Source organism: Hemitrygon akajei, chromosome 23 (genome assembly GCF_048418815.1).
Source record: "Hemitrygon akajei chromosome 23, sHemAka1.3, whole genome shotgun sequence".
In the NCBI taxonomy this organism is placed as follows: Eukaryota; Metazoa; Chordata; class Chondrichthyes; order Myliobatiformes; family Dasyatidae; genus Hemitrygon; species Hemitrygon akajei.
Genome location: NC_133146.1, coordinates 12,122,030 through 12,146,396, shown reverse-complemented (window position 1 = coordinate 12,146,396; position 24,367 = coordinate 12,122,030). Strand labels below are relative to the sequence as shown.

The 24,367-nt window shown below is 43.6% G+C and overlaps 2 protein-coding genes across 5 annotated transcripts in view; one reads left to right on the top strand and one right to left on the bottom strand.

Moving 5' to 3' along the window:
* The first annotated feature begins 4,972 nt into the window (after positions 1-4,972).
* cnnm1 (cyclin and CBS domain divalent metal cation transport mediator 1) overlaps positions 4,973-24,367 on the top strand; it is a 118,437-nt gene continuing 99,042 nt past the window's right edge. For all 4 annotated transcript variants that reach the window (XR_012096074.1, XM_073026936.1, XM_073026935.1 and 1 more), the window contains exon 1: positions 4,973-6,375. Coding sequence is in view for 3 of the 4 variants with exons in the window: in XM_073026936.1 (XP_072883037.1) it covers positions 5,001-6,375 (1,375 nt within the window). In the remaining variant the exon portion in view is untranslated. The remainder of the gene's footprint in view (positions 6,376-24,367) is intronic.
* Positions 22,352-23,515, bottom strand: LOC140715266 (DBIRD complex subunit ZNF326-like). Its single transcript, XM_073027198.1, has one exon. The coding sequence runs from the start codon at positions 23,285-23,287 to the stop codon at positions 22,352-22,354; it is 936 nt and encodes a 311-aa protein (XP_072883299.1). The 5' UTR covers positions 23,288-23,515.

The following is a 24,367-nucleotide window of genomic DNA, read 5'->3' as shown; positions in this document are numbered from 1 at the left end:
TATAGGCCCTTTGGTCTACAAAGCTGTGCCAAACGTATCCTTACCTTAGAACTACTGAGGCTTTACCCATAGCCCTCTATTTTTCTAAGCTCCATGTACCTATCCAGGAGTCTCTTAAAAGACCTTATCATTTCCACCACCACCACTGCCGACGGCAGCCCATTCCACGCACTCACCACTCTCTGCCTAAAAAACTTACCCCTGACATCTCCTCTGTACCTACTTCCAAGCACCTTAAAGCTATGTTCTCTCGTACTAGCCATCTCAGCCCTGGGAAAAAAAGCCTTTGACTATCCACACGAACAATGCCTCTCATTATCTTGTACACCTCTCATCCTCTGTCACTCCAAGGAGAAAAGGCTGAGCACACTCAACCTATTCTCAGTCCAGGTAACATCCTTGTAAATCTTGTAACCCTTTCTATGGCTTCCACATCCTTCCTGTAGTGAGGCAACCAGAACTGAGCACAGTACTCCAGGTGGGGTCTGACCAGGGTCCTATATAGCAAAACTTGCAGAAAATGCAACATACTGTACAGAGAGCATGCCAGGCAGACATAAACAAATGGAGTTATTTAGGAAGGAAGAGAAAAAGAAAAAGTCAAGTTTCAAAAAGAGCACTAATCTGCATGGTGTTGATGAAAAATCTGATAATGATGGGAGTGACATAGGACTGCATAGCCTTGAGATTCACAATGTGAAAACTAACAGAGGACAAGGAACATGGCTTACACCAGAAGTAAATGGCAAATTATTTATAATGGAAATTGACTCTGGCTCAGCTGTTTCAGTCATTCCACAAAATGAAATTTAACAGCATTTCAAAGATACTGAACTGAAGCCTGCATATGTCCAACTAAGAACTTTTACTGGAGAAAAGATAACTCCTATGGGAATGCCATTCTGCAATGTTGAATCAAGTTTGCAGGTCTGGCAAGTGAGACAGAAAACACTGTCTGCAAATAAGTATATTAATCATTTAATTACTAACAGTATAAATTCCACCAAACATTTGTGTTCCCCAAATTACAGAAACAACAAAGCTGAGTATTCAACAAGCAAACTTAGCTAAAAGTGTGCACTGCTTACCTTAAGCAGAGGAAGAACCTCCCACACATGCTCTCAATATACCCAAGGTATTTGAAACTGGACACCAGGCAGCCAACCAATCAGAAAAGCAACTGCAGTTTCTAAACTAACCAATCACGATGGAAGTGACTTTCGACAATCAGAGTAAGCCACACCCCCACAGGACACTCCACCACTCAGAAATTGCAAACATGATGATCCAACCCTTAGAGTAGAATATGACTCTCGCAAACTCCCTAATTTACATATAAAACATGAAAGTACTATACCCAGTACTCTAAACCTCCCATATACAACCATAGTCCACCAGCCCCCCCCAGAGTATGATAGCCAAAATCAAGTGGATCCTCCATTTGATTTTATACACTGACTCTCAGATGTGATCAACTAGGTGCATTATGTTCTCCAATCAGTCAGGAATATAGGTGCAGAATTCTTGACCAATAACAGTACAAATGCTATCTTCTTTTGTGAGCAGGCAATCTAGAATACTCCCTCCTGGCTCCCCCAAAACAGAATGCCAAAACCAGCAAAGCCAGATCTTTTCCCCCAACAGTCTTTTCCTTGTCATTTCTTTCTGAAATGTGGACATCTCATAAAAAATTGCTCAAATTTCAACCTGATCAACTCGAATTTCATATAGCCAGTATGAAATGTGAATCATTCTTAAACCCAATTACATGGGGAAACAAGTACCAAAGTGACATGTTGACACAATAAATAACCAACAGATTAAAAAAAAACAAGAAACGAATTAACTGACCTAAAAACTCGAGAAACAAAGTGACAGATTAGAACACAAAGCGTGGCATGGAACAGCAAAAACATAAAACAGACAGTCAATTTCTCACAGAGAAATAGCACATTTATCAGAGAATAACTGGGAAGAAAAAAACAACTGGGCGGGGTCCAAGTCCTCACACACACACACACACACACACACACACACACACACACACACACACACACACACACACACACACACACACACACACACACACACACACACACACACACACACACACACACACACACTCACTCGTGTGGCCACACCTCACATATTTCTCCGCATTCAAATCATTCACATTCTATTTACAGGGAAGCGGATGCTGGTCAAATGACATCTCTCTACGAGGCACGAGTCTGCTAACCACACCCATCCCCACCCCCTAATTCCCACTGCTGGTGAAGGTAATGCCTCCAGCGAGGGACATAGGGAATCCTGAATGGAATGAGAGGAATCTGGCAGAGGATAAAAGGAGCCTTTATCCTCAGAGGACTTGAAGAATGACCCTTCCTCCTCAAAGTCTCCATCTTCTGCTTCTCCTGACAGTACTTGCTCCACATTGCATAGAGGCTGGGGTGGGGACCCCATTTACGGGCTCCTCTGAGACCTCAGCTTTGAGCAATGCCAAAAACATTTCTTTACGAGATATGCAGGATCCCCCACACCCCAACTGTGTATCTAACTTTTGTACCTAACTACGCACACACTCATACTCTAAACTTGGCAAAAGTTGAATCGCTGTCTTTATAGGATGATCAACGGATGCTGCTATTAAAGACAGCAAAACCCCTTTTATTTGGGCAGCTGCTGCCATAAACACGTGTCTTAACATTCCCAAAAGTAAATTTGATATCCTCTGGCGGGCTACCGCTATCATGGTATAATTTTGTGGTAAGAGCCCACAGGATATCTTTGCAAACCTTTTCTGAAGGAAAACACTTCTGCAAAGCAGATTTAACTGAGGCCTGCCTACAGAGGAAGATGGAAGTCCAAAGTGTTTCTCACTATAAACACTCATAAACGGCTCTGTTGCTATGATAGGCTTGTTTTTGGAGTGGCACTTGCACCTATAGTCTGGCAGAAAGCTATTGATCAGGCACTGCAATGTTATCCGGATGACATAATTTTTACTGGTAAGGATGACAAGGAGCATCTCAAAATAGTGTTAAAAAGATTAGAAGATTATAGGCTCAGAGCAGAATGCAACAAGTATGTATTCTTTAGAACAAACAGCATTTACTGTGGTCGCACTATTGATGGAAATGTGCTGAGAAAATTCAAGCAGTGGTGGATGGCCCAAGGCCAAAGGACGCGTCACAGTTGCGTTCCCTTTTTTGGATTTGTCAATTACTGTAAGTTTCCTAGCTACTGTGCTCCATCTCTTGAACACACTAAACACACACAAAATGCAGGAGGAACTCAGCAAGCCAGGCAGTATCTATGGAAAAGTCGAGGGTCTCAGACTGAAACATCGACTGGTTACTCTTTCCCATAGATGCTCTCTGGCCTGCAGAGTTTCTTCAGCATTTTGAGTGTGTTGTTTGGATTTCCAGCATCTGCAGATTTTCTCTTGTTTGTCTTGAACTCATCACTGTGGATTGGGTAGAAATAGCAGTGTGAGGTGGCTTTAAAAAGGTAAAGGAAATGGTGACGTCAGACACAGCACTCACAGATTATGATCCACATCGTACAGTGAAGCTTGCCATGCACTGTTCAGGGTGACGACATGTCCAGAAGGAGGGTGGATGGAGCTGTCAGAACCACTTCCTTCAGTCCCAGGGTCAACTCCTACAACCACCACAGAGGAGGCCCCAGAACCTGAGATGGTTTCACAGTCACAAGTCTCACCTGCCAAGCAGAGTGACCCACACTCTCCCTTGTCAAGGAAGATGTTATCCCATAAGAGTAAAAAAAAATCCTCCACAGTGATTAAATTGTTAGGCCTGAATGGGGACAACTTAAAATACACTGTGCTATGGATATCTATATAGTAGCTAAATTATATAGTATACTGTATATATCATTGTGATGTTGAGTTGGAATTCATAGCAAAGCAGGGAGGAGTGTTGTGAATTTAATATTTCTGTAATACTTGATTAATATTGTGAATATATTGTTTAGTTAAACAGTCCTTGTTTAAATAATTCATTATAGTTGTATGTACCAAGTGTGTGAATGGCACACATTGCTTAAGGTAAAAACAAAAGTAAACATACACCAGTCATCACCCAGCTTCCTTTAATTAGTTTTTCTGATTTGGAGCTATAAAACATAACAACAGTGTTATAACCAATTTAGCCTGTCCAATATAAATAGTGGTTCCTAAATGAGTATTGGAACTGGGACATTAAATTGGAGTCATTGGTGAGGCTGCACATGGAATAATGTGTACGGGTTTGGCAATCTGTAGTAGTTAAAAAGGTGGTTGAACTGGAAGGAGCGCAGAGAAGATTTACAAGGATGTTTGAAGATTTACAAAGATGTTGCCAGGAGTCATGGCGAGAGCACAGACAGGCGACGTGTTTATTCCTCCCAAGTAGCTGAACGAGGGGCGCCCTTGTAGGAGTATAAAATCAGGAGCGGCATGGATAAGGTGGATGGTAACCATCTTTTCGCCAGGTTAAGGGAAGCCAAAACTAGCAATAGGGACCAGGGATTAAGAACTGTAAGACTTCACAGAGATTAGGGAAAACCTATTCACAGAGAGGATGGTCAATATATAGAATGAGTTGCCAGGTCAAGTGGTTGGGGTAGGTAGAAAAGTATAATTTAGGGTGGTACCTACATTAGGGCGGCAAATTCATTGATCAAGACAGCACATTAGAGGTGCTACATACGATAGATGGAACACCTACCTCGGGGTGGCGCATTAGGGAAGTACATAACTTAAGAGTGGTACATGGAGGGTCGGAGCTTTGAGGGATGCGGGTAGCAGGCAGGAACGTGGGACTAGCTCGGCGAGCACACACAGGTGGGGCCGAAGAGCCTGCACCCGCACTGCTCTGGGACTCCCACGTTGGGGCCGTGTTGACAGCGCCGCGGTGGGCGGGGCGGCCGGCGGGTCACGTGGTGCCCAGTGATCACGTGCTCCCCCTCTCCAGCCGCGGGGCTCGGCTCTCGGGACGATGGCGGTGCCGTCCAGCTGGCCGCCGTTGGCCGTCTGCCTGTGGCTGTGCGGAGCGGCGGCAGCGCAGCAACCGGCCGCGCCGCCCCAGCTGCTCAGCATGCGGCCGGAGCGCACGTCAGCCCGCAGGGTTTACCTGGAGGGCGGGCTGCTGAAGGTGGCCGAGGGCACCCGCTTCAAGCTGCGGCTGTACGGCAGCGGCCTGAGGCGCAGCGGGTTGCTGGGCGACCGAGGCCGGGGCCGCGGCCTGGCCTTCGTCGAGCTGGGCGGCAGCGGACGCCTTGGCGACCACCAGGGGCCGTGTCGGCGAGACAGCTCGGATATCGACGTGGTGGACCTGACCGTGGGCGAGCGCACGGCCTCGGTGGAGCTGGAAGCCCGCTTCCTTCGGAAGGGCGACACCGTCAAGTATTACACGCTGTGCGCCCGGCTCGGAGGCCCCGACGCCCGCGACTGGGTGCACTACCGGCGCCCGGACTTCCACCTGGTGGTGGTGGAGAAGGAGAAGACGATCAGCTTCAAGTTCAAGATCCTGATCACCTTGCTGTTCGTCTGCCTCTCCACCCTCTTCAGCGTCCTCAACCTCAGCCTGATGGCTCTGGACCCGGTGGAGCTGCAGATCATCAAGAACAGCGGTACCGAGGAGGAGAAGAAATACTCGGAGCACATCGAGTCAGTGCGCAAGCACGGAAATTACCTGCTGTGCACGCTGTTGCTGGGGGACGTGCTGATAAACTGCTCCCTGACAGTGTGGCTGTGCGAGATCATTCACACTACGTGGCTGACTATTTTGGTTTGCACCGGCGTCATATTTTTCTTCGGCGAGATCATCCCTCACGCCGTCTGCTCCAGACATGGCCTTGCCCTGGCCTCCAACACCATCTGGGTGACTAAATTCTTCATGATCATCACTTTTCCGGCCTCGTACCCCATCAGCAAACTGCTGGATCTAATACTGCACCAGCAAATCAGTAACTTCTACACCCGGGAGAAGCTGATAGAAATGCTCAGGGTGACCGATGCTTTCAACGACCTGCTAAAAGAGGAGCTCAACATGATCGAGGGAGCCCTTGAGCTCAGGAAGAAAACGGTAGAGGACGTGATGACGCCGCTGAGCGACTGCTTCATGCTGAGCTCCGATGCTGTCTTAGATTTTGCCACTATGTCCGAAATAATGCAGAGTGGCTACACCAGGATTCCCGTCTATGAGAACGAGCGCTCGAACATCGTTCATATACTTTTCGTGAAGGATCTGGCGTTTGTGGATCCGGATGACGCGATGCCTTTAGAGATCATGACCAAGTTTTATAACCATCCCCTTCATTGCGTGTTCAATGACGCAAAACTGGACGAGATCCTGGAAGATTTTAAGAAAGGTCAGTCCATACACGTGACCAGCATCACTGTACTTCTAGGTCCTTAAGATAGATAGTTATTAAGTCTGTTCGATTAGAAACTGGGATTGGTACAAACGAGAAGAGCTGACCAGTAGAAGTAGTGGAAAGTGCAGAAGTGAGTTGGGTATCTTTCAACTAGCCAATGCAATCTCCTTGGTCAGTTCGGCGTTTGTCTTGTGGGACTCCTGGGAAAACAGACTTCTTTGCAATCTCAGATTCTCATTGGAGCTGAAGGTAACAGCGTTTTCTGTCCAAGTTAACTTTGCATTTCTCAGTGAAGTAAGTTCAAGTTTTATTGTCATTCAATCATGCACGTATATGCAGCTAAATGAAACATCAATCCTCTGGCGTTAAGGTGCACCATGATACATATAGTCACACACAGTACATACATATAGTTATGATCCAACACATACAGTCACAAATAATATTAGCACAAGTCCCTGAGTGACATGGTCTGAAGACTGATATAAATTGCAAGGAGCACGTTTATTTAAGACAGTATAATATGACGGGCACTATTATAATTAAAACAAACAGTTGTATAAATATGTGAAACAGCAGCAATAAAAGGTGAAAAGTGACCACTGCAGGATGAGAGTGTGTCTGAGAGTTGGGGAGGGGGAGGGGCAGGGTTTAAGGCAGCAGGGAGTTCAGATGGGGTGTATATGTGTGCTGGTTGGTAACAGGGTGTTAAGTCTGGCAGCCTGGAGGAGTAAGCTGTTACCCAGCCTGGTAGTTCTGGCTCTTGTGCTGTGATACCATCTACTTGATGGCAGGAGGTCAAAAAGATTTTGGGAAGGATGGGAGGGGTCTTTGCTAATGCTGAAGGCACTGCTGATATATGTCCTGAATGGGGAGGTGGGAGGGGGGTGGAGAAAGATCCCGATGATGATTTCAGCAGTCCTCTCTATCTGTTGCGGTCTTGTGATCTAAGGCATTGCAATTCCTAAGTATTAGGTGCAGATTTAATTGCAAGATTTAAGTGTGGGTTGGTACATGGATCGAAGGGGCATTGAGGACTATGGTCCTGTTGTGAGTCAGTGGGACTAGAAGAGTAACAGTTCAGCATGGACTAGATGGACTGAAGGATCTGTGTCTGTGCTGTTGTGTTCTGACTATCTTCACAAGGCAGTAGCACAGGCCATTGATGTAGTTGAAAAGACAAACATAATCAACTGGTACATCAAATACAAGAGGCATGAGGTTTTGCCAGAACTGTAACTAAATTAAGATAAATGCTGTATACAGTATACTGGGTGTCTTGAAAGAAAAAGAAACAAACAATCCTGGAAATTCTCTGGATGTCAGGCAGAATCTGTGGAAGGAGAAACAGATTATCTTTCAAGACTGGAAGAGAGCAACCATTAGCTTTGAGTCGCAAAGAGGGTGTTCTTGTGGTCCTGCATTGTCAGGACTGTAAAAATGTAGATGTGAGACAGATTATAGTCAGGGTTGTTCTCTGTGAAACAGAGGAGGTTAAGGTGAGACTCGATTGATATCTGAACTGGGAGCAGAGCCAATAGGTAGGATCTTGTAATGGTTGAATGAGCAAGATTGTTTGCAGGAATGGAGCATCTGTCATGTAAAGCCTTTAAAAGTGTGGTGTCAGAGATCAAAGATCAACTTTATTTGCCAGATTCATTTATACATTAGGAATTTGCTGTGGTGTTTTGGTCAGAATGTGACATACAACAAAACTAAAAGAACATTTGACAATTATAAAGAATATATGACAATTTTTAAAATAAAAGCTTCAGGATCTGCATGTTTCTGTTAGAGTGAAGGGCAAGGCTGGCGATGATCAGGAATCCTGCTTAATGAGCGATATTGAGGCTTTGGTTAAGAGAAAGGGAGGCACTCACTGTGCATTAGCAATTGACAATAGTGAATTTCTTTGGAGGAAGTGTAGGACTAAATTTAGGATAGCAAAAAGAGAATATTAGAAGGATCTGGCAAAGTGAGGCAAAATCTTTAGCTATATTAAGAGTAAAATGGTGGCTACGTAGGAAATAAGTCTTGAACATCAGCATGGTTGTCTGTGTGAAACCAAAGGAAATAGGGAAGATTTTAAGGCATTTCTCTTCAGTTTTTACTGTGAAGAAAACAATGGAAGCTCAGGATATGTTGGAAATAAGTGGTGCTCTCTTGGAATACATACAAATCAGCAGAGAAGGCACTGGACCTTAAATCACATTAAGGTGAACAAACGGATAATTCCCCAGCGCTTGATGTAATGCACTCTCAGATCTGTGGGAAGCTGGAGAAGAAATTTGGGAGGCCCTTGCAGAGGTTTTTGCTTCTTTTCGGCCATGGGTGAGATTCCAGTGGACTGGGGAGAGGCTATGTGATAACACGTAGCAAAAACTATAAGTTGATGAGCTTGACATCAGTGTGGGTAAATTGCTGGAGGGGATTCTTAGTAGCAGGATCTATCAACATTTGGAGAGGTGGTATTGGTTTATTATTGTCACATGTACCAACTTGCATGAAAAGTTTGTCTTGTGTACTGTTCGTGCAGATCAAATCATTACACAGTGTATTGTGCTAGTACAAGGTAAAATAACAATGCAGAATAAACTGTAAGAGCTATCAAAAATACGCAGTTCAGGTAAACAATGAAGTGGAAGATCATAACAAGGTACATTGTAAGGCTTAAGAATTCATCTTATCGTGCAAGAGGTCTGTTCAAGAATGATAACAGTGGGTTAGAAACTGTCCTGGTGGTATGCTCTTTCAGGCCTTTGTTTCTTATGCGTGTTGGGGGGGGGGGGGGAGAAGACAGAATGTCTAGGTTGTACTAGGTCTTTGATGCTAGTTGCTTTACTAGACAGCAAGAAGTACAGACAGAGTCCATGGAAGGGAGTGTGGTTCCTGTGTGCTGATCTGTGTCCATCATTCGGCAGTTTGTTGGTGTCACTTGCAGAGCAGTTGCCATACTAAGCCATAATGCGTTCAGAAAGAATGCTTTCTATGGTTCATTGATAAAAATAGATGTGGGTCAGAGGGGATATGCTAGTTATGTGGGTTGAGGACTGACAAATAGCTTTCAATCCAGATAAGTGAATGATACTGCATTTTTGGAGATTAAGCAAGAGTAGGACTTGTACAATGAATGGTCGGGCCCTGGGGAGTGTCCTGGAACAGGGGGACTTCAGAATGCCAGTTACAGTTCACTAAAAGCAGCATCACAGGGAGATGGGCTGATGAAGAAAGCATTTATCATACTGGCCTTCCATCAGGGAATTCAGTACACATTTGGAAGTTATGTGCATTATTTAGGAAATTGGTGAGGCCGCACTTGAGGCAGTTGGTTACAAACAGAAGCATGAACTTTTAGAAAAGTAGATGAACTTGTAGCACAGTTAAAGATTGGCAGGTATGATGTTGTGGGCATCACTGAGACGTGGCTGAAAGAAGATTATAGTTGGTAGCTTAACATCCAAGGATACATATTGTATTGAAAGACCAAGCAGGTAGGCAGAAATGGGTAGCTCTATTGGTAAAAATGAAATCAAATCCTTAAAAAGAGATGACATGGGATTGGAAAATTAGGGTCAGGGTAAAAAGACAATTAAGAGTTGTATGCAGGCCTCTGAATTGTAGCAAAGATGTGGGCTACAATTTACAACAGGAGATATAAAAGGCATGTAAGATAATATTATGACCATCAAGGGGGATTTCAGTACACTGGTAGATTGGTAAAATCAGAATGGTGCTGAATCCCAAGAGGGGGAATTTATAGAATGCCTACCAGATGGCTTTTTAAACAGTTCATGGTTGAGTCCATTAGGGGATCAGATATTCTGGATTGGATGTTGTGCAATAAAATGGGGAGAACTTAAGGTAAAGGAACCCTTAGGGATGCAATGATCATAATATGATACCATTAATTCTGAAATTTGACAGAGAGAAGCTTAAGTCAGATATTTTAGTACTACAGTAGAGTAAAGCGAATTACAGAGGCATGATAGAAAAACTGGCCAAAGTTGATTTGAGGGAGACACAAGCAGGGGTAACTGCAGAGCTGCAATGGCTGGAATTTCTAGGAGTAATTCGGAAGGCACAGGATAGACATATCTAAGAGGACGAGGTACTTTAAAGTCAGGATGATGGAACCATGACTAACAGGGAAGTCAAAGCTAACATAAAAGCCAAAGAGAGGGCATATAATAGAGCAAACATTAGTGGGAAATTAGCAGATTGGGAAGCTTTTAAAAACCAATGGAAGGCAACTAAAGAAGTCATTAAGGAAAAGATGGAATACGAAGGTAAGCTAACCAGTAATTTTAAAGAGGAAACCAAATGTTTTTTCAGATGCACAGTGTAAAAGAGAGGTGAGGGTCGATATCGGACAGCTGGAAAATGATACTGGAGAGGTAGTAATGGGGGACAAGGAAATGGCAGACAAACTGAATAAGTGTTTTGCATCAATCTTCACTGTGTAAGGCACTAGCAGTATGCTGAAAGTTTGAGAGTGATGGGGGCAGAAATGAGGTAGTTGCTATTACTAAGGAGAAGGTGCTTAGAGAACTAAAAGAGCTGAAGGAGATAAGTCAACAAGATCAGATGGTTTACACCCCATGAGAGACTGAAGAGATTATGGAGGTATTAGTCATGATCTTTCAAGAATTGCTAGATTCTGGAATGGCTCTGGAGGACTGGAAAATTGCAAATGTCACCCCACTCTTCAAGAAGGGAGAGAAGCAGAAAAAAGAAAATTATAGACCAGTTAACCTGACCTCAATGGTTGGGAATATTTTGGAGTCAATTGTTAAGGATTTGGTTTCGGGATACTTGGAGGTACATGATAAAATAAGCCTAAGTCAGCATGATTTCCTCAATTGAAAATCTTGCCTGACAAATCTTTTGGAATTCTTTGAAGAAATAACAAGCAAGGAGAGTGGGTGGCTGTGGTGTACTTGGATTTTCAGAAGCCTTTTGATAAGGTATGACACATGAGGCTGTTTAGGATCCCATGGTATTACAAGAAAGATACCAGCATGGATAGAGCATTAGCTAATTGGCAGGAGGCAAATATTGGGAATAAAAGGAGCCTTTACTGGTTGGCTGTTTGTGACTAAAGGTGTTTCACAGGGGTCTTTGTTGAGACTGCTTTTTACATCATATGTCAATGATGTGGATGACAAAATTCATGGCTTTTTATTCAAGATTGTGGATGATATGAAGATACGCTGAGGGGCAGATGATGTTGAGGAAACAGAAGGCCTGCAGAAGGAGGTAGGCAGATTAGGAGAATGGGCAAAGAAGTGGCTGATGAAATACAGTGCCAGGAAGTATTTGGTCATGCATTTTGGTATCTGAAATAAAAGCATAGATTATTTTCCAAATGGAGATAAAATTCAAAAATCTGAGATGCAAAGGAACTTGAGAGTCCTCATGCAGAATTCCCTAAAGGTTAATTTGCAGGTTGTGTTGGTGGAGAGGAAGGCTAATGCAATGTCAGCATTTATTTCGAGAGGACTAGAATATCAAAACAGGGGTATAATACTAAGGCTTTATAAGGCACTGGTAAGGCCTTACTTGGACTATTGTGAGCTGTTGTGGGTCCCTTATCTAAGAAATGATATGCTGACATTGGAGAGAGTTCAGAGGAGGTTCATGAGAATATAACTCACCAGAAATTGGTTGTGGTCTAGCACTCATTGCCTGGAAAGATGATTGAGGCAGAAATGTTCATTGCCTTTAAAAAGTACTTGAGTGTCGAAGGAGATGTCCTCCTTTTTCTAAGAAAGGGGCTTCCCTTCCTCCACCATCAACGTAGCTCTCAACTGCATTTCATGCACATCTGCTCTTACCTCATCCTCCCACCACCCTACCAGGGATAGGCTTCCTCTTGTCCTTGCTTACCACCCCACCAGCCTCCGTGTCCTGCACATTATTCTCCGGAACTTCCGCCAAGTGTATGAATCTAAAATTAACACTGATGCATGGATCTGAAAACTTAATGTAGAAACTATACTCCAGTTAAATAAAGCCTAGCACCGCCCTCCTCCATCTGGCAGAACTGTTCCTCACTGTCCGCAGCTTTTCCTTTGGCTCCTCCCACTTTCTCCAAAGTAGTGGGCCCCAGCTATTCCTTCCTCTTTGTTAACTACGTAGAACGGTCCATGTCTCTTTCTCCGGAGACAAACTGTCAACCGACATCTTTTATAAAAGCCAAAGAGCAGGCAAATAATAGAACAAAATTAGTGGGAAGCTTTTAAAACCTGAAAGAAGACGACTAAGAAAGTTAATAAGAAGGAAAAGATGGAATATGAAGGTAACCTAGCAAATAATATTAAAAAGGATACCAAAAGTTTCTTCAGATACATCAAATGTAAAAGAGGCAAGAGTGGATATCAGATTACTGAAAAATTTTGCTGGAGAGGTAGTAATAGGGGACAAAGAAATGGTGGACATACTGAATAAGTATTTTGCACCAGTATTCACTGTGGAAGACGTTAGCAATATGCCAGAAGTTTGAGAATGTCAAGGGGCTGATTAGTGGATGTGGAGACTATGTTTTCTGTGGTGGGAGAGACTAAGATCAAGAGGACACAGCCTCAGAATAGAGGGGCATACTTTTCGAATGGAGATGAGGATGAATTTCTTTTGCCATAGAGTGGTGAATCTGTGGAATTCATTGCTGCATGTGGCTGTGGAGGCCAGGTCATTAGGTATATTTAAGGCAGAGGTCAATAGAGTCTTGATTGGTCAGGGCATGAAGGGCAACGAGGGGAAAGCAGGAGATTGGAGCTAAGAGGGAAAGTGGATCAGCCATGAGGAAATGGTGGAGCAGACTCGATGGGTCCAATGACCTAATTCTGCTCCTATATCTTAGTCTTATAAACCTACCAATTCCCATGGTTATCTTGACTATACTTCTTCAGAATCAGGTTTATTATCACTGGCATGTGATGTGAAATGTGTTAACTTAGCAACAACAGTTCAATGCAATACATAATTTAGTAGAGAGAGAAAATATAATAATAAATAAAATAAAACATAATAATAAGTAAACAAGTGAATCAATTATGTCTATTGAATAGATTAAAAAACATGCAAAAACAGAAATACTGTATATTAAAAAAGTGAGGTAGTGTCCAAAGCTTCAATGTCCATTTAGGAATCGGATGGCAGAGGGGAAGAAGCTGTTCCTGAATCGCTGAGTGTGTGCCTTCAGGCTTCTGTATCTCCTACCGGATGATATCAGTGAGAAAAGGGCATGCCCTGGGTGCTGGAGGTCCTTAATAGTGGACACTGTCTTTCTGAGACACCACTCCCTAAAGATGTCCTGGGTACTTCGTAGGCTAGTGCCCAAGATGGAGCTGACTAGATTTACAACCTTTTGCAGCTTCTTTCAGTCCTGTGCAGTCACCCCTCCATGCCAGACAGTGATGCAGCCTGTCAGAATGCTCTCCACGGTACAACTTTAGAAGTTTTTGAGTGTATTTGTTGACATGCCAAATCTCTTCAAACTCCTAATAAAGTATAGTCGCTGTCTTGCCTTCTTTATAACTACATCGATATGTTGGAACCAGGTTAGATCCTCAGATCTTGACACCCAGGAACTTGAAGCTGCCCACTTCTGATCCCTCTGAGGATTAGTATGTGGTCCTTTGTCTTACCCTTCCTGAAGTCCATAATCAGCTCTTTCATCTTCCTGATGTTGAGTGCCAGGTTGTTGCTGCGGCATCATTCTCACTCCTGTATGCCCTTTCATCACCACCTGAGATTCTACCAACAAATGTTGTATCCTTAGCAAATTTATAGATGGTATTTGAACTATGCCTAGCCACACAGTCATGTGTATATAGAAAGTAAAGCAGTGGGCTAAGCACACCCCCCGAGATGCGCCAGTGTTGATCGTCAGTGAGGAGGATATGTCATCACCGATCTGCACAGACCGGTCTTCTGGTTAGGAAGTCAAGGATCCAATTGCAAAGGGAGGTAAGAGGCCCAGATTCTGCAACTTCTCAAATCAGTATTGTGGGAATGATGATATTAAATGCTGAGCTATAGTCAATGAACAACATCCTGACGTAGGTGTTTGTGTTGTCCAGGTGGTCTAAAGCCGTGTGGAGAGCCATTGAGATTACGTCTGCGTCTATTGTAGCAATAGGGAAATTGCAATGGGTCCAGGTCCTTTCTGAGGCAGGAGTTCAGTCTAGTCATGACCGACCTCTCAAAGTATTTCATCACTGTCAATGTGAGTGCTACCAGGCGATAGTCATTAAGGCAGCCCACATTATTCTTCTTAGGCACTGGTATAATTGTTGCCTTTTTGAAGCAAGTGGGAACTTCTGCCCGTAGCAGTGAAAGGTAGAAAATGTCCTTGAATACTCCCACTAGTTGGTTGGCACGTTTTGAGAGCCTTACCAGGTACTCCATCGGGACTTTCTGCCTCGCAAAGGTTCACTCTCTTTAAAGACAATCTGACATCGGCTTCTGAGACAGAGATCACAGGGTCATCAGGTGCAGCAGGGATCTTCACAGCTGTAGTTATGTTCTCCCTTTCAAAGAGTGCATAGAGGCATTGAGTTCATCTGGTAGTGAAGCATTGTTGCCAGTCATACTATTAGGTTTCGCTTTGTAGGAAGTAATGTCTTGCAGACCCTGCCAGAGTTGCTGTGCATCTGATGTCACCTCCAACCTCATTGGAAATTGTCTCTTCGCCCTTGATATAGCCCTCCACAAATCATACATGGTTTTCTGCTACAGGCCTGGGTTGCCAGACTTGAATGCCACAGATCTAGCCTTCAGTAGGTGACGTACCTCCTGGTTCATCCACGGCTTTTGGTTTGGGAATGTACAGCAAGTCTTTGTAGGCACACACTCATCCACATGGGTTTTAATGAAGTCAGTAACAACTGCAGCATACTCATCCAGATTCAAAGGTGAATCCCCAAATACAGTCCGGTCCACTGATTCAAAGCAGTCCTGTAGGTGCTCCTGTGGTTCCCTTGTCCATACCTTAGTCCTCACTGCTGGTGCTGCAGTCTTCAGTCTCTGCCTATTCTCAGGGATTAGAAGTACAGCTAGCTGATCAGACTTCCCGAAGTGAGGGCGTGGGATAGCTCGGTAGGCATTCTTGATGGTGGTGTAGCAATGGTCCAGTGTGTTGTTTCCTCTGGTATTGCAAGTGACCCATTGATGGTAGTTGCTTAGTGATTTTTTTTTCAGACTGGCCTGGTTAAAATCTCCCAAAACGATGGTGAAGGCGTTAGGGTGCGCTGTTTCATGCATGTTGATCCCATTACTCAGATCTAAGGCCTGCTTGACATTGGCCTGAGGTGGCATGTAAATTGCTACCAAAATGACCCCAGAGAACTCCCGTGGTAGGTAAAAAGGATGGCACTTTACTGCTAGATATTCCAAGTCTGGTAAGCAGAATTAGGACTACACAGATATATTTGTGCACCAAGAGGAGCACCTCTTAGGCTCCTCCACCTCTGCTTTTGAGAGAGACTATAGATCTATCCTGACGATGTATAGTAAACCCGTTCATCTGAATCGCTGCATCCAGTACGGAAGGGGTTAACCAGGTTTCCATGAAACAAAGGACACACGCAGTTCTAATGTCCCTCTGATTCAGCACCCTGGCTCTGAGATCATCAATTTTATTCACCAGAGACTGCACATTCGCCAACAAGATAGTTGGTATAGGGAGCTTAAAACCCTGTTTTTAATCCACTTGTAATCCTGATCTACACCCGCGCTTCCTCCAAGATGTCCTCCATGGGCATGCCCGACCACAATCGGTGTTGTTTCCATTGGTTTTAAGCAGCGATAGTTTGTATAAACGCATTAAGACACCTTTGTTGACTGTACTGACCTTGAAAGCAGTTGTGCTTTTTAGCTGTATCAGACTGAAATGGGAATATTTAATCGTATCCATTGAGAGTACTGCTGCTGCTCGAGTCACGCCTAGATGCCCTGGAAGTACCCACCCTATCTCCTGTTTTAAAAAAAATGCTATTCCCCTTTTTCAGTTTCTTTGTTTCTGCTGCATCTGTTCCCAGGATGCAGCTTTCCATTTCAGGCCATCAGAGATGTACTCTTTCAAAGAAAGGGGTTTCCCTGCCTCCACTATTGATGTTTCCTCACCTGCATTTCCTCCATTTCCCAAAAATCCACGTGCACCCCATCTTCCCGCCACTTTAACAGTGGTAGAGTTCCTCTTGTCATTGCCTGCCACTCCATTAGCCTCCTCATCCACCATATTATCCTCTGCAACTTCCACCATCTCCAAAGAGATCCTACCACTAAATATATCTTTATCTCCCCCCTCTGCTTTCCGCAGGTATGGCTCCCTCCACGAGTCCCTTGTCCATTCATCCCTCCCCACTAATCTCCCTCCAGGCACTTATCCCTGCGATCAGCTTAAGTTCTACATCTGCCCATTCACTTCCTCCCCCACCTCCATTCAGGACTCCAAATAGTCCTTCCAGGTGAGGCAACACTTCACCCGTGCGTCTGCTGGGTTCATCTTTTGTGTTCTGTGCTCCTGATGCAGCCTCTTCTACATTGGTGAGACCCATCGTAAACTGGGGGACTTTGTCAAGCACCTCTGCTCCAGCTGCCAAAAGCAGAGCTTCCTGATGGCCAAGCATTCTAATTTTGATTTCCATTCCCATTCCAACATGTCGGCCCATGGCCTCCTTTTGTGCCAAGATGAGGCCACCCTTGGGGTGGAAAAGCAATCTGAGTAGCCTCTAACCTGATGGCATGAGTATTAATTTTTCCTTCAGATATTAAAAAAAATCCTTCCCACTTCCCTATCCTCTGTTCCTCACTCTGACCTTTTAATTCTACTGCCCCATGGATTCTGTCCTTCCCTTTCTTCTATGGGTCACTCTGCTCTCCTAACAGATTCCTTCTTCTCCAGCCCTTGACCTTTCCCACCCTCCTGGCTTCACCTAACATCTTCCAGCTAGCCTCATTCCCCTGCACTCTACCTCTTTATTCTGGTGTCTTCCCCCTTTTTCAGTCCCGAAGAAGGGCCTGAAACATCGACTGTTAATTAATTTTCATTAATACTGTCAGACCTGCTGAGTTCCTCCAGCATTTTGTGTGTTTTGCTTTGAGTTTCCAACATCTGCAGGCTTTCCTGTGTTTAGGTTTATATAAATGTGGTGAAAAAAAAATAGAAACGTAGAAAACTTACAGCACAACCTTCTGCCCACAAAGCTGTGCCGAACATGGCCCTACCTTAGAAATCACCTAGGGTTACCCATAGCCCTCTATTTTTCTGAGCTTCATGTACCTGTCCAGGAGTCTCTTAAAGACCCTATCATGTCCGCCTCCACCCCACCGTCGCCAGCAGCCTATTCCATGCACTCACCACTCTGCGTTTTTAAAAAAAAAACTTACCCCTGACATCTCCTCTGTATTTACTTCCAAACACCTTAAAACTGTGCCCTCTCGTGCTAGCCATTCCAGCCCTGGGAAAAAGCCTCTGACTATCCACACGATCAATTCCTCATATCGATAAACAAATTAGTTTGTTTAGATATATGGAATAAGAACGGATATTAATTAAATCTCAGAAATAATTGTTTACTTGGAGCCATATAGTCACTCAGCATGGAAACAGGCCCATGGCAATAATCAAGATTTCCATTTAAATTTGTCCCATTTGCCTGTGTTTGGCCCATATCCCTCTCAGCTTACCCTGTCCATGTTCTTGTCGAAGTGCCTTTCAAATAATGTACATGCCTCAACCATTTCCTCTGGTAGTTTGTTTCATATACTCACCACCCTCTGGATGAAAATGTTACCCCTCAGGTTCTGATTACATATCACCCTTCCTACCTTAAACCTATGTCCTCTGGTTCTTATTCCCCACCTCTGAAGGACAAGACTGGGTGTTGACCCTGTCTATGCTCCTCATTCTATGCTGCAGTGGAAATGATCCCAACCTGATCAACCTCTCACCAGAACTCAATCCTTCATGTTACGGCCACATCCTTATAAATCTCCTCTGCCCCCTTTCTAGCTTAATGGCATAAAGCATGGAGACCAGAACTGAATGTAATATTGCAAATGATGTCTAGTTAAGGTTTAGTACAATTTAGGACATAGAACAACAGAACACAACACATACATTTCAGCCCATGATGTTCTGCCAAACTTTTAACCTACTGTAAGATCAATCTAACCTCTATGGTTAGGAAGATATTGGAATCAATTGTTAAGGATGAGGTCTCTGGGTACTTGGAGGCACATGATAAAATAGGCCATAGTCGGCATGGTTTCCTCAAGAGAAAATCTTGCCTGACAAATCTGTTGGAATTCTTTGAATATATAACAAATAGGATTGACAAAGGAGAATCGGTTGATGATGTGTGTGTATATAGATTTTCAGAAGGCCTTTGACAAGTTGCCACACATGAGGCTGCTTAACAAGCTACGAGCCCATGGTATTACAGGAAAGATTCTAGCATGGATAAAGTAGTGGCTGATTGGCTGGAGACAAAGAGTGGGAATAAAGGGAGCCTTTTCTGGTTGGCTGCTGCTTGACAAGTGGTGTTCTGCAGGGGTCATTGTTGGGACTGCTTTTTACATTATATGTTAATGACAGATGATGAAATTGATGGCTTTGATGCAAAGTTTGCAGATATGAAGATAGGTGGAGGGGCAGATAGTTTTGAGGAAGTAGAGGCTGTAGAAGGACTTGGATTAGGAGAATGGGAAAAGAAGTGGCAGGTGGAATACAGTGTCGAGAAGTGTATGGTCATACACCTTGATAGAAGAAATAAAAGGGTAGATTATTTTCTGAATGGGGGAAAAAAATGAAAAATCTGATTCACAAAGAGACTTGGGAGTCCTTGTGCAGGATTCCCTAAAGGTTAATTTGCAGATTGAGTCTGTGGTGAGGAAGGCAAATGCGATGTCAGCATTCATTTCAAGAGGACTAGAATATACCGTAAAAGCAAGGATGTATTGTTGAGGCTTTATAAAGCACCGGTGAGGTCCCACTTGGAGCATTGTGAGCAGTTTTGTGCCCCTTATCTTAAAAAGGAAGTGTTGAAACGGGAGAGGGTTCAAAGGAGGTTCACGACAATTTCAGGGTTGAATGGCTTGTCATATGAAGAATGTTTGATGGCTCTGGACCTATATTCACTGGAATTCAGAAGAATGAGGGGTGATCAAATCCGCTTTAAATATACCCAGTGACTTGGCAATGAATTCCATAGATTCACTGCAAACTGGCTTAAAAATATCCTCCTCATCTGTTGTAAAGGGATTTCCTTGTATTCTGAGTGTGAGCTCTCCAGTCCTAGATTACCCCAGTGGGAGAGTGGATCAGAGATGAGGAATAACAGAATAGTTATTCCATTCCGTTGGATATACCATTTTACTTATACCTTATCATGGCTACTAACATATTTGTAGCCTCCAGTTCTTCACTGTTCTATTTTATTTTGTTTAGAGATACAGTGTGGAACAGGCCCTTCCGACCCAGTGTGCTGCATCGCCCAGCAACCCACCGGTTTAACCCTAGCCTGATCACAGGACAATTTACAATAACCAATTAACCTACTAGTCGGTACATCTTTGGACTGTGGGAGAAAACCAGAACACCCAGAGGAAATTCACGAATTTGCAGGGATATACAAACTACTTATAGAGGATGTTGGAATTGAAATCCATATTCTGACTGTAATAGCATTGTGCTAACTGCTACGCTACCATGGCCAAATGTGTTATGGGCACATCCTCTGAAGGGTCGTACTTAGTTGTTCAGTCACTTCTCACAGTGGAAGTACAGTCGGCCCTCCTTATTTGCGGATTCTGCATGCACGAATTCAACCAACCGCGAATCGCGAAAACCCGGAAGTGCTCTTGTTGTTCGAACATGTACAGACTTTTTTTTCTTGTCATTATTCCCTAAACAATGCAGTATAACAATAATTTTACATAGCATTTACATTGTATTAGGTATTATAAGTAATCTAGAGATGATTTAAAGTATACGAGAGGATGTGCGTGGGTTATCTTGGATCGGGATTGAAAAAAATCAGAAGTTCTCTTAGTAAGTAAGTCGGAACAGGTAAATCTGGTATTATTTAGCGTCAGTTAGTCAAACGTTTGTCTTCGTATATAGTATATTTTACCTTTCTATGCATATAAAACACTTAAGAACGTATGTTTCAGTGCCGGGCTCGGGAACGGAAGTTCTCGGGACTCGGGACAGATCGCTCCTGAGTGCGCTCTCCACCGCGCCGGGTTGATGTGGAGGATCAAAAATCCAAAACCCCAACAATTAAACCACTGCGTTACGCTACGTAGTAATAATTGTAGCTTTCATCGGGGCAGGGCCTTTCTCACTTTATCTTTTAAAATTGTTCTGATCGTTGACCAACGTAGCCTAACGCTTTTCCAATGACCGATGGCGTTTCACCTCTTTCCAATCACTTTATTATTCCCACTTTATTTTCAATCGCGATTGTGATTATTTTCGTGAACAGAAACACTACGGATTCAGAGCTCTGGCGCCAGGTCCTAATGTCCACCGCATTGAGACAGGTTAAATAAGATCTGGGGTTCCGCTGGGTCCTAAGGTCCACCGTATTAAGACAGGTTGAATAAGGGACTTAAACATCCGCGAATTTTGGTATCCGTGAGGAGTCCCAGAACCAATCCCCCACGGATAAGGAGGGCTGACTGTATATGCTGTAATATGAAATGTACAGAGGTTCTAGACTATGTTGTCTCTTTTGTGGCAGTTTTCAGTTGAAAGGATAGTTTGATTGCTAAAGTGCCTCTTGGGGAGAAATAAGAAGTGGCTAACCTTGCTTGCCTTGTATCTGTGATTTGGAATTTGTAAAGTGTAAAAATTGTGACTGGAAGCTATGTTTCACAATTTCATGTGGAATAAATCTTAATTATTTCAGTAACAAAATCAAGGAAATTGGTTAGCAGAAGGATTAAGAATCATTCTCTGTGGGAGTGGTTCCACAGTATAAATGAACAACCTATCTTGCATTACGAGATAGTTTTGAACACCAAAATTCAAACTAGGTTTATTATCAAAGTACATAGATGTCATCATATACAACCCTGAGATTTGTTTTCTTGTAAACATGCACAGTAAATCCAAGAAACACAATAGAAGCAATGAAAGACCACACCTTACGATGGGGACAAACAACCAATGAGCAAAAAGCAGTAAAATGTGCAAATACAAAAGAGAAAATAATAATAATAAATATCAAGAACACGAGATGAAGAGCTTTTGAAAATGAGTCCATAGTTTGGGGAACAGTTCACTTATGGGGCGAGTGAAGTTACCTCCTCTGGTTCAAGAACCTGGTTGTAATGTATTATGTGAGTATTCGTAGGTCAGAGTGCGTATGACGTAAGAACGCGGGGGTTTTGTAAAATGGAAGTCTGGTGAATAAACGTGTGATTTTGTCTCAAACTGTGCGAGACTGTAGGTAGATCTAGTCTGTGTATCTGGCTGGAAGTTTGACTTGCCTCCCAGACCTTGTGCGATAGAACTGTGACTGTGCTTGTCCTTCAGAGTCAGTCTCTCGAGTAACCTCTGTGTTTGCATTTCCACCTCGGTCTGTCTGCACCGAACTTTCACCGTCATTGCGTCGTGGGGTTTCATCATGCCCCTCACTCTTGGTGTCATTTGTTTCCATGTCTGTATCCGTGGAAATGTCCTGTGTATCTGTACGTGGAAACACCCTCTCACCTGTCTTCAGCAGATGCTTCCTGTTCCTCCTGTCGACTCTTCCATCCGGCGTGCGAACTATGAATGATCTTGGTTGCTGATGCCTGTTCACAACCACAGCTGGCTGCCAAGTGTCTCCTCTCTGTATTCTGACATTTTCACCTATATGCAGATCTGGTAACTGTCTTGTATGTCTGTCATAGTAGCTCTTTTGCTTTATTTGCTTGTACTTTAGCTTGTCATGTACTCGAGCATTACTTTCAGGAGTCAGTAGAGTTGTGGATGTGGCAGCTGCTCTTGCGGATTTTCAAAAGGATTCTCACCCTTAAGGAAGAGCTCAAATTTAGCCTTTACAGTTGGGTTGTTCAGCATGCTACTGGCTGTGAGGAGACTCTCCCTTCTAACTTGGTCATGATAATTCTTCTTGCTATTGATATGTTCATTAGACTTCAAATGCTGCTGTACAGAGTGAAAGAGGAAAGGAATATAGGTGTTGCAGACAGCACACTGAACAGTTTCAACCTTTTTCATTTGATCATCTGAAGAAACACCCATCAAAACATCTTTGGAAAGCTTCTGTGCCGGCTCCTTTTGTTCCTGCTGTTGCAGTTGTTTACAAGCTGCAATTTTCTTATTCTTGTTCACCTTAGATGCATGAAGAAAATCTGCAGCTCCTTTGTCAAACTGAATGTTCTTTGCGATGAAATCCAGAGTTTCTTTATGGTATGGAGTTTCCAGGTGAGCCTCAATCTCTTGCTCCTCCGTAGTTCGAAACTTACAAAGGGAGCATGTAAATGCATTCCGGTAATCCTCTCCATACTTTTCAGTGTTCTCACGCCTGCGGCGTTGCTTCTCTCTTCTTGCTTCAGGTTTCTTTTTCTCCTCTTCATCTTCAGTATCAGGTTTCTTTTTACCCTCATTTTTGTCAAAGCATTCATATGCATCTGGTTCATATGCATCTTTAGTAAAATCTTCATCCTTCAGTTCCTGATCTGTACCTGATGCAGGAGTCTTAGATTCTCCATTGTTAGCCTGGTTAGCTGCCTTGGCAGCCGCTTTGAGTATTTTTTCAGCAGCTGCCAGTTTCTGTTTCTTTATTGCAGCTTTGTTGATTTGTATCCCTTTCCTTTTCATGCCTTGTCCAAAATTTGACGCAAACCCACCTCTGTTGTATGACTGATTATGCCCCGATCTTGAGTACATATCTACATCTGACAGCTCTCATTCCTATTAGAATAGGATTCCTGGTAAGACCTGGAGCTCCCATAAGAGCTTCGATCGTAGTCACCACTCATCATACCTGATTTCCAGTTATCCCGGCTGTTCCAATTGCTGCTGCTGCCACTGTTGAACCATTCCGATCCACCTCACAGCCCGTCCGAATCGCTGGAGCTCCAGCCCCGGTTCAAGCCTCTCATGCCGTCGTTGTTGCTCATACCCCAGTTGCGGTTGCTGCCTCTTAGGCCGTCCATGGCTGTCTGTAATATATTCACATTCTCACATAATACATTACACTGGTGAGATAGTAACTGTTCCTGAACGTGGTGGAGTGTGTTCTGAGGCTCCTATATCTTCTTCCTGATGGCAGTATAGATGGCAGGGTGGTGGTGGGGGAGCGGGGGTGGCGTCCCTGATGATGGACATTGCTTTCCTGCAATAGCACTCCGTACAGATGTGCCCAGTGGTGAGGAGGGCTTTACCTGTGATGGACTGAGCCGTTTCCATTACTTATTGCAGAGTTTTCCATTGAAGGGCACTGGTGTTTCTGTATCAGGCCATAATGCAACCACTCAATATACTCTCCACCACACATCCGTAGAAGCTTGTCAAAGTTTTAGCTGTCATGCTGAATCTTTGCAAACTCCTAAGGAAGTAGAGATGCTGCTGTGCTTTCTTTGTAATGGCATATGCTTGGCCCAGGACTGATCCTCTGAAATGATAATGCTGAGGAATTTAAAATTGATGACCCTCTCCACTTCTGATCCCCTGATGAGGACTGGCTCATGGACCAGCTGTAAATATCAAAACTGCTATATATGTTTATCCCTTTGTCGATATAAATGGATTAGAGAGATAACATAGTATCTGAATTGCCAGTCATTTTGATTGACACTGGTTAGAATGTCTTTGTTGATAATATGCCCCCATAGGTGGAGGTGGTATTAGCAATCTTAACACGTTTGTATCTCCTTTAGCATGTCACGAAAGCATACTATAAACATGAAGATTTCACACTTTCTACTTAGAAGAAAATTTTTAAAAAGGTTTATAACTAGGGAACTG

What these genes read in the sequence shown, in the direction of transcription:
- LOC140715266 (XM_073027198.1), bottom strand. Translation starts at nt 23,287, where the DNA reads ATGTACTCAAGATCGGGGCATAATCAGTCATACAACAGAGGTGGGTTT.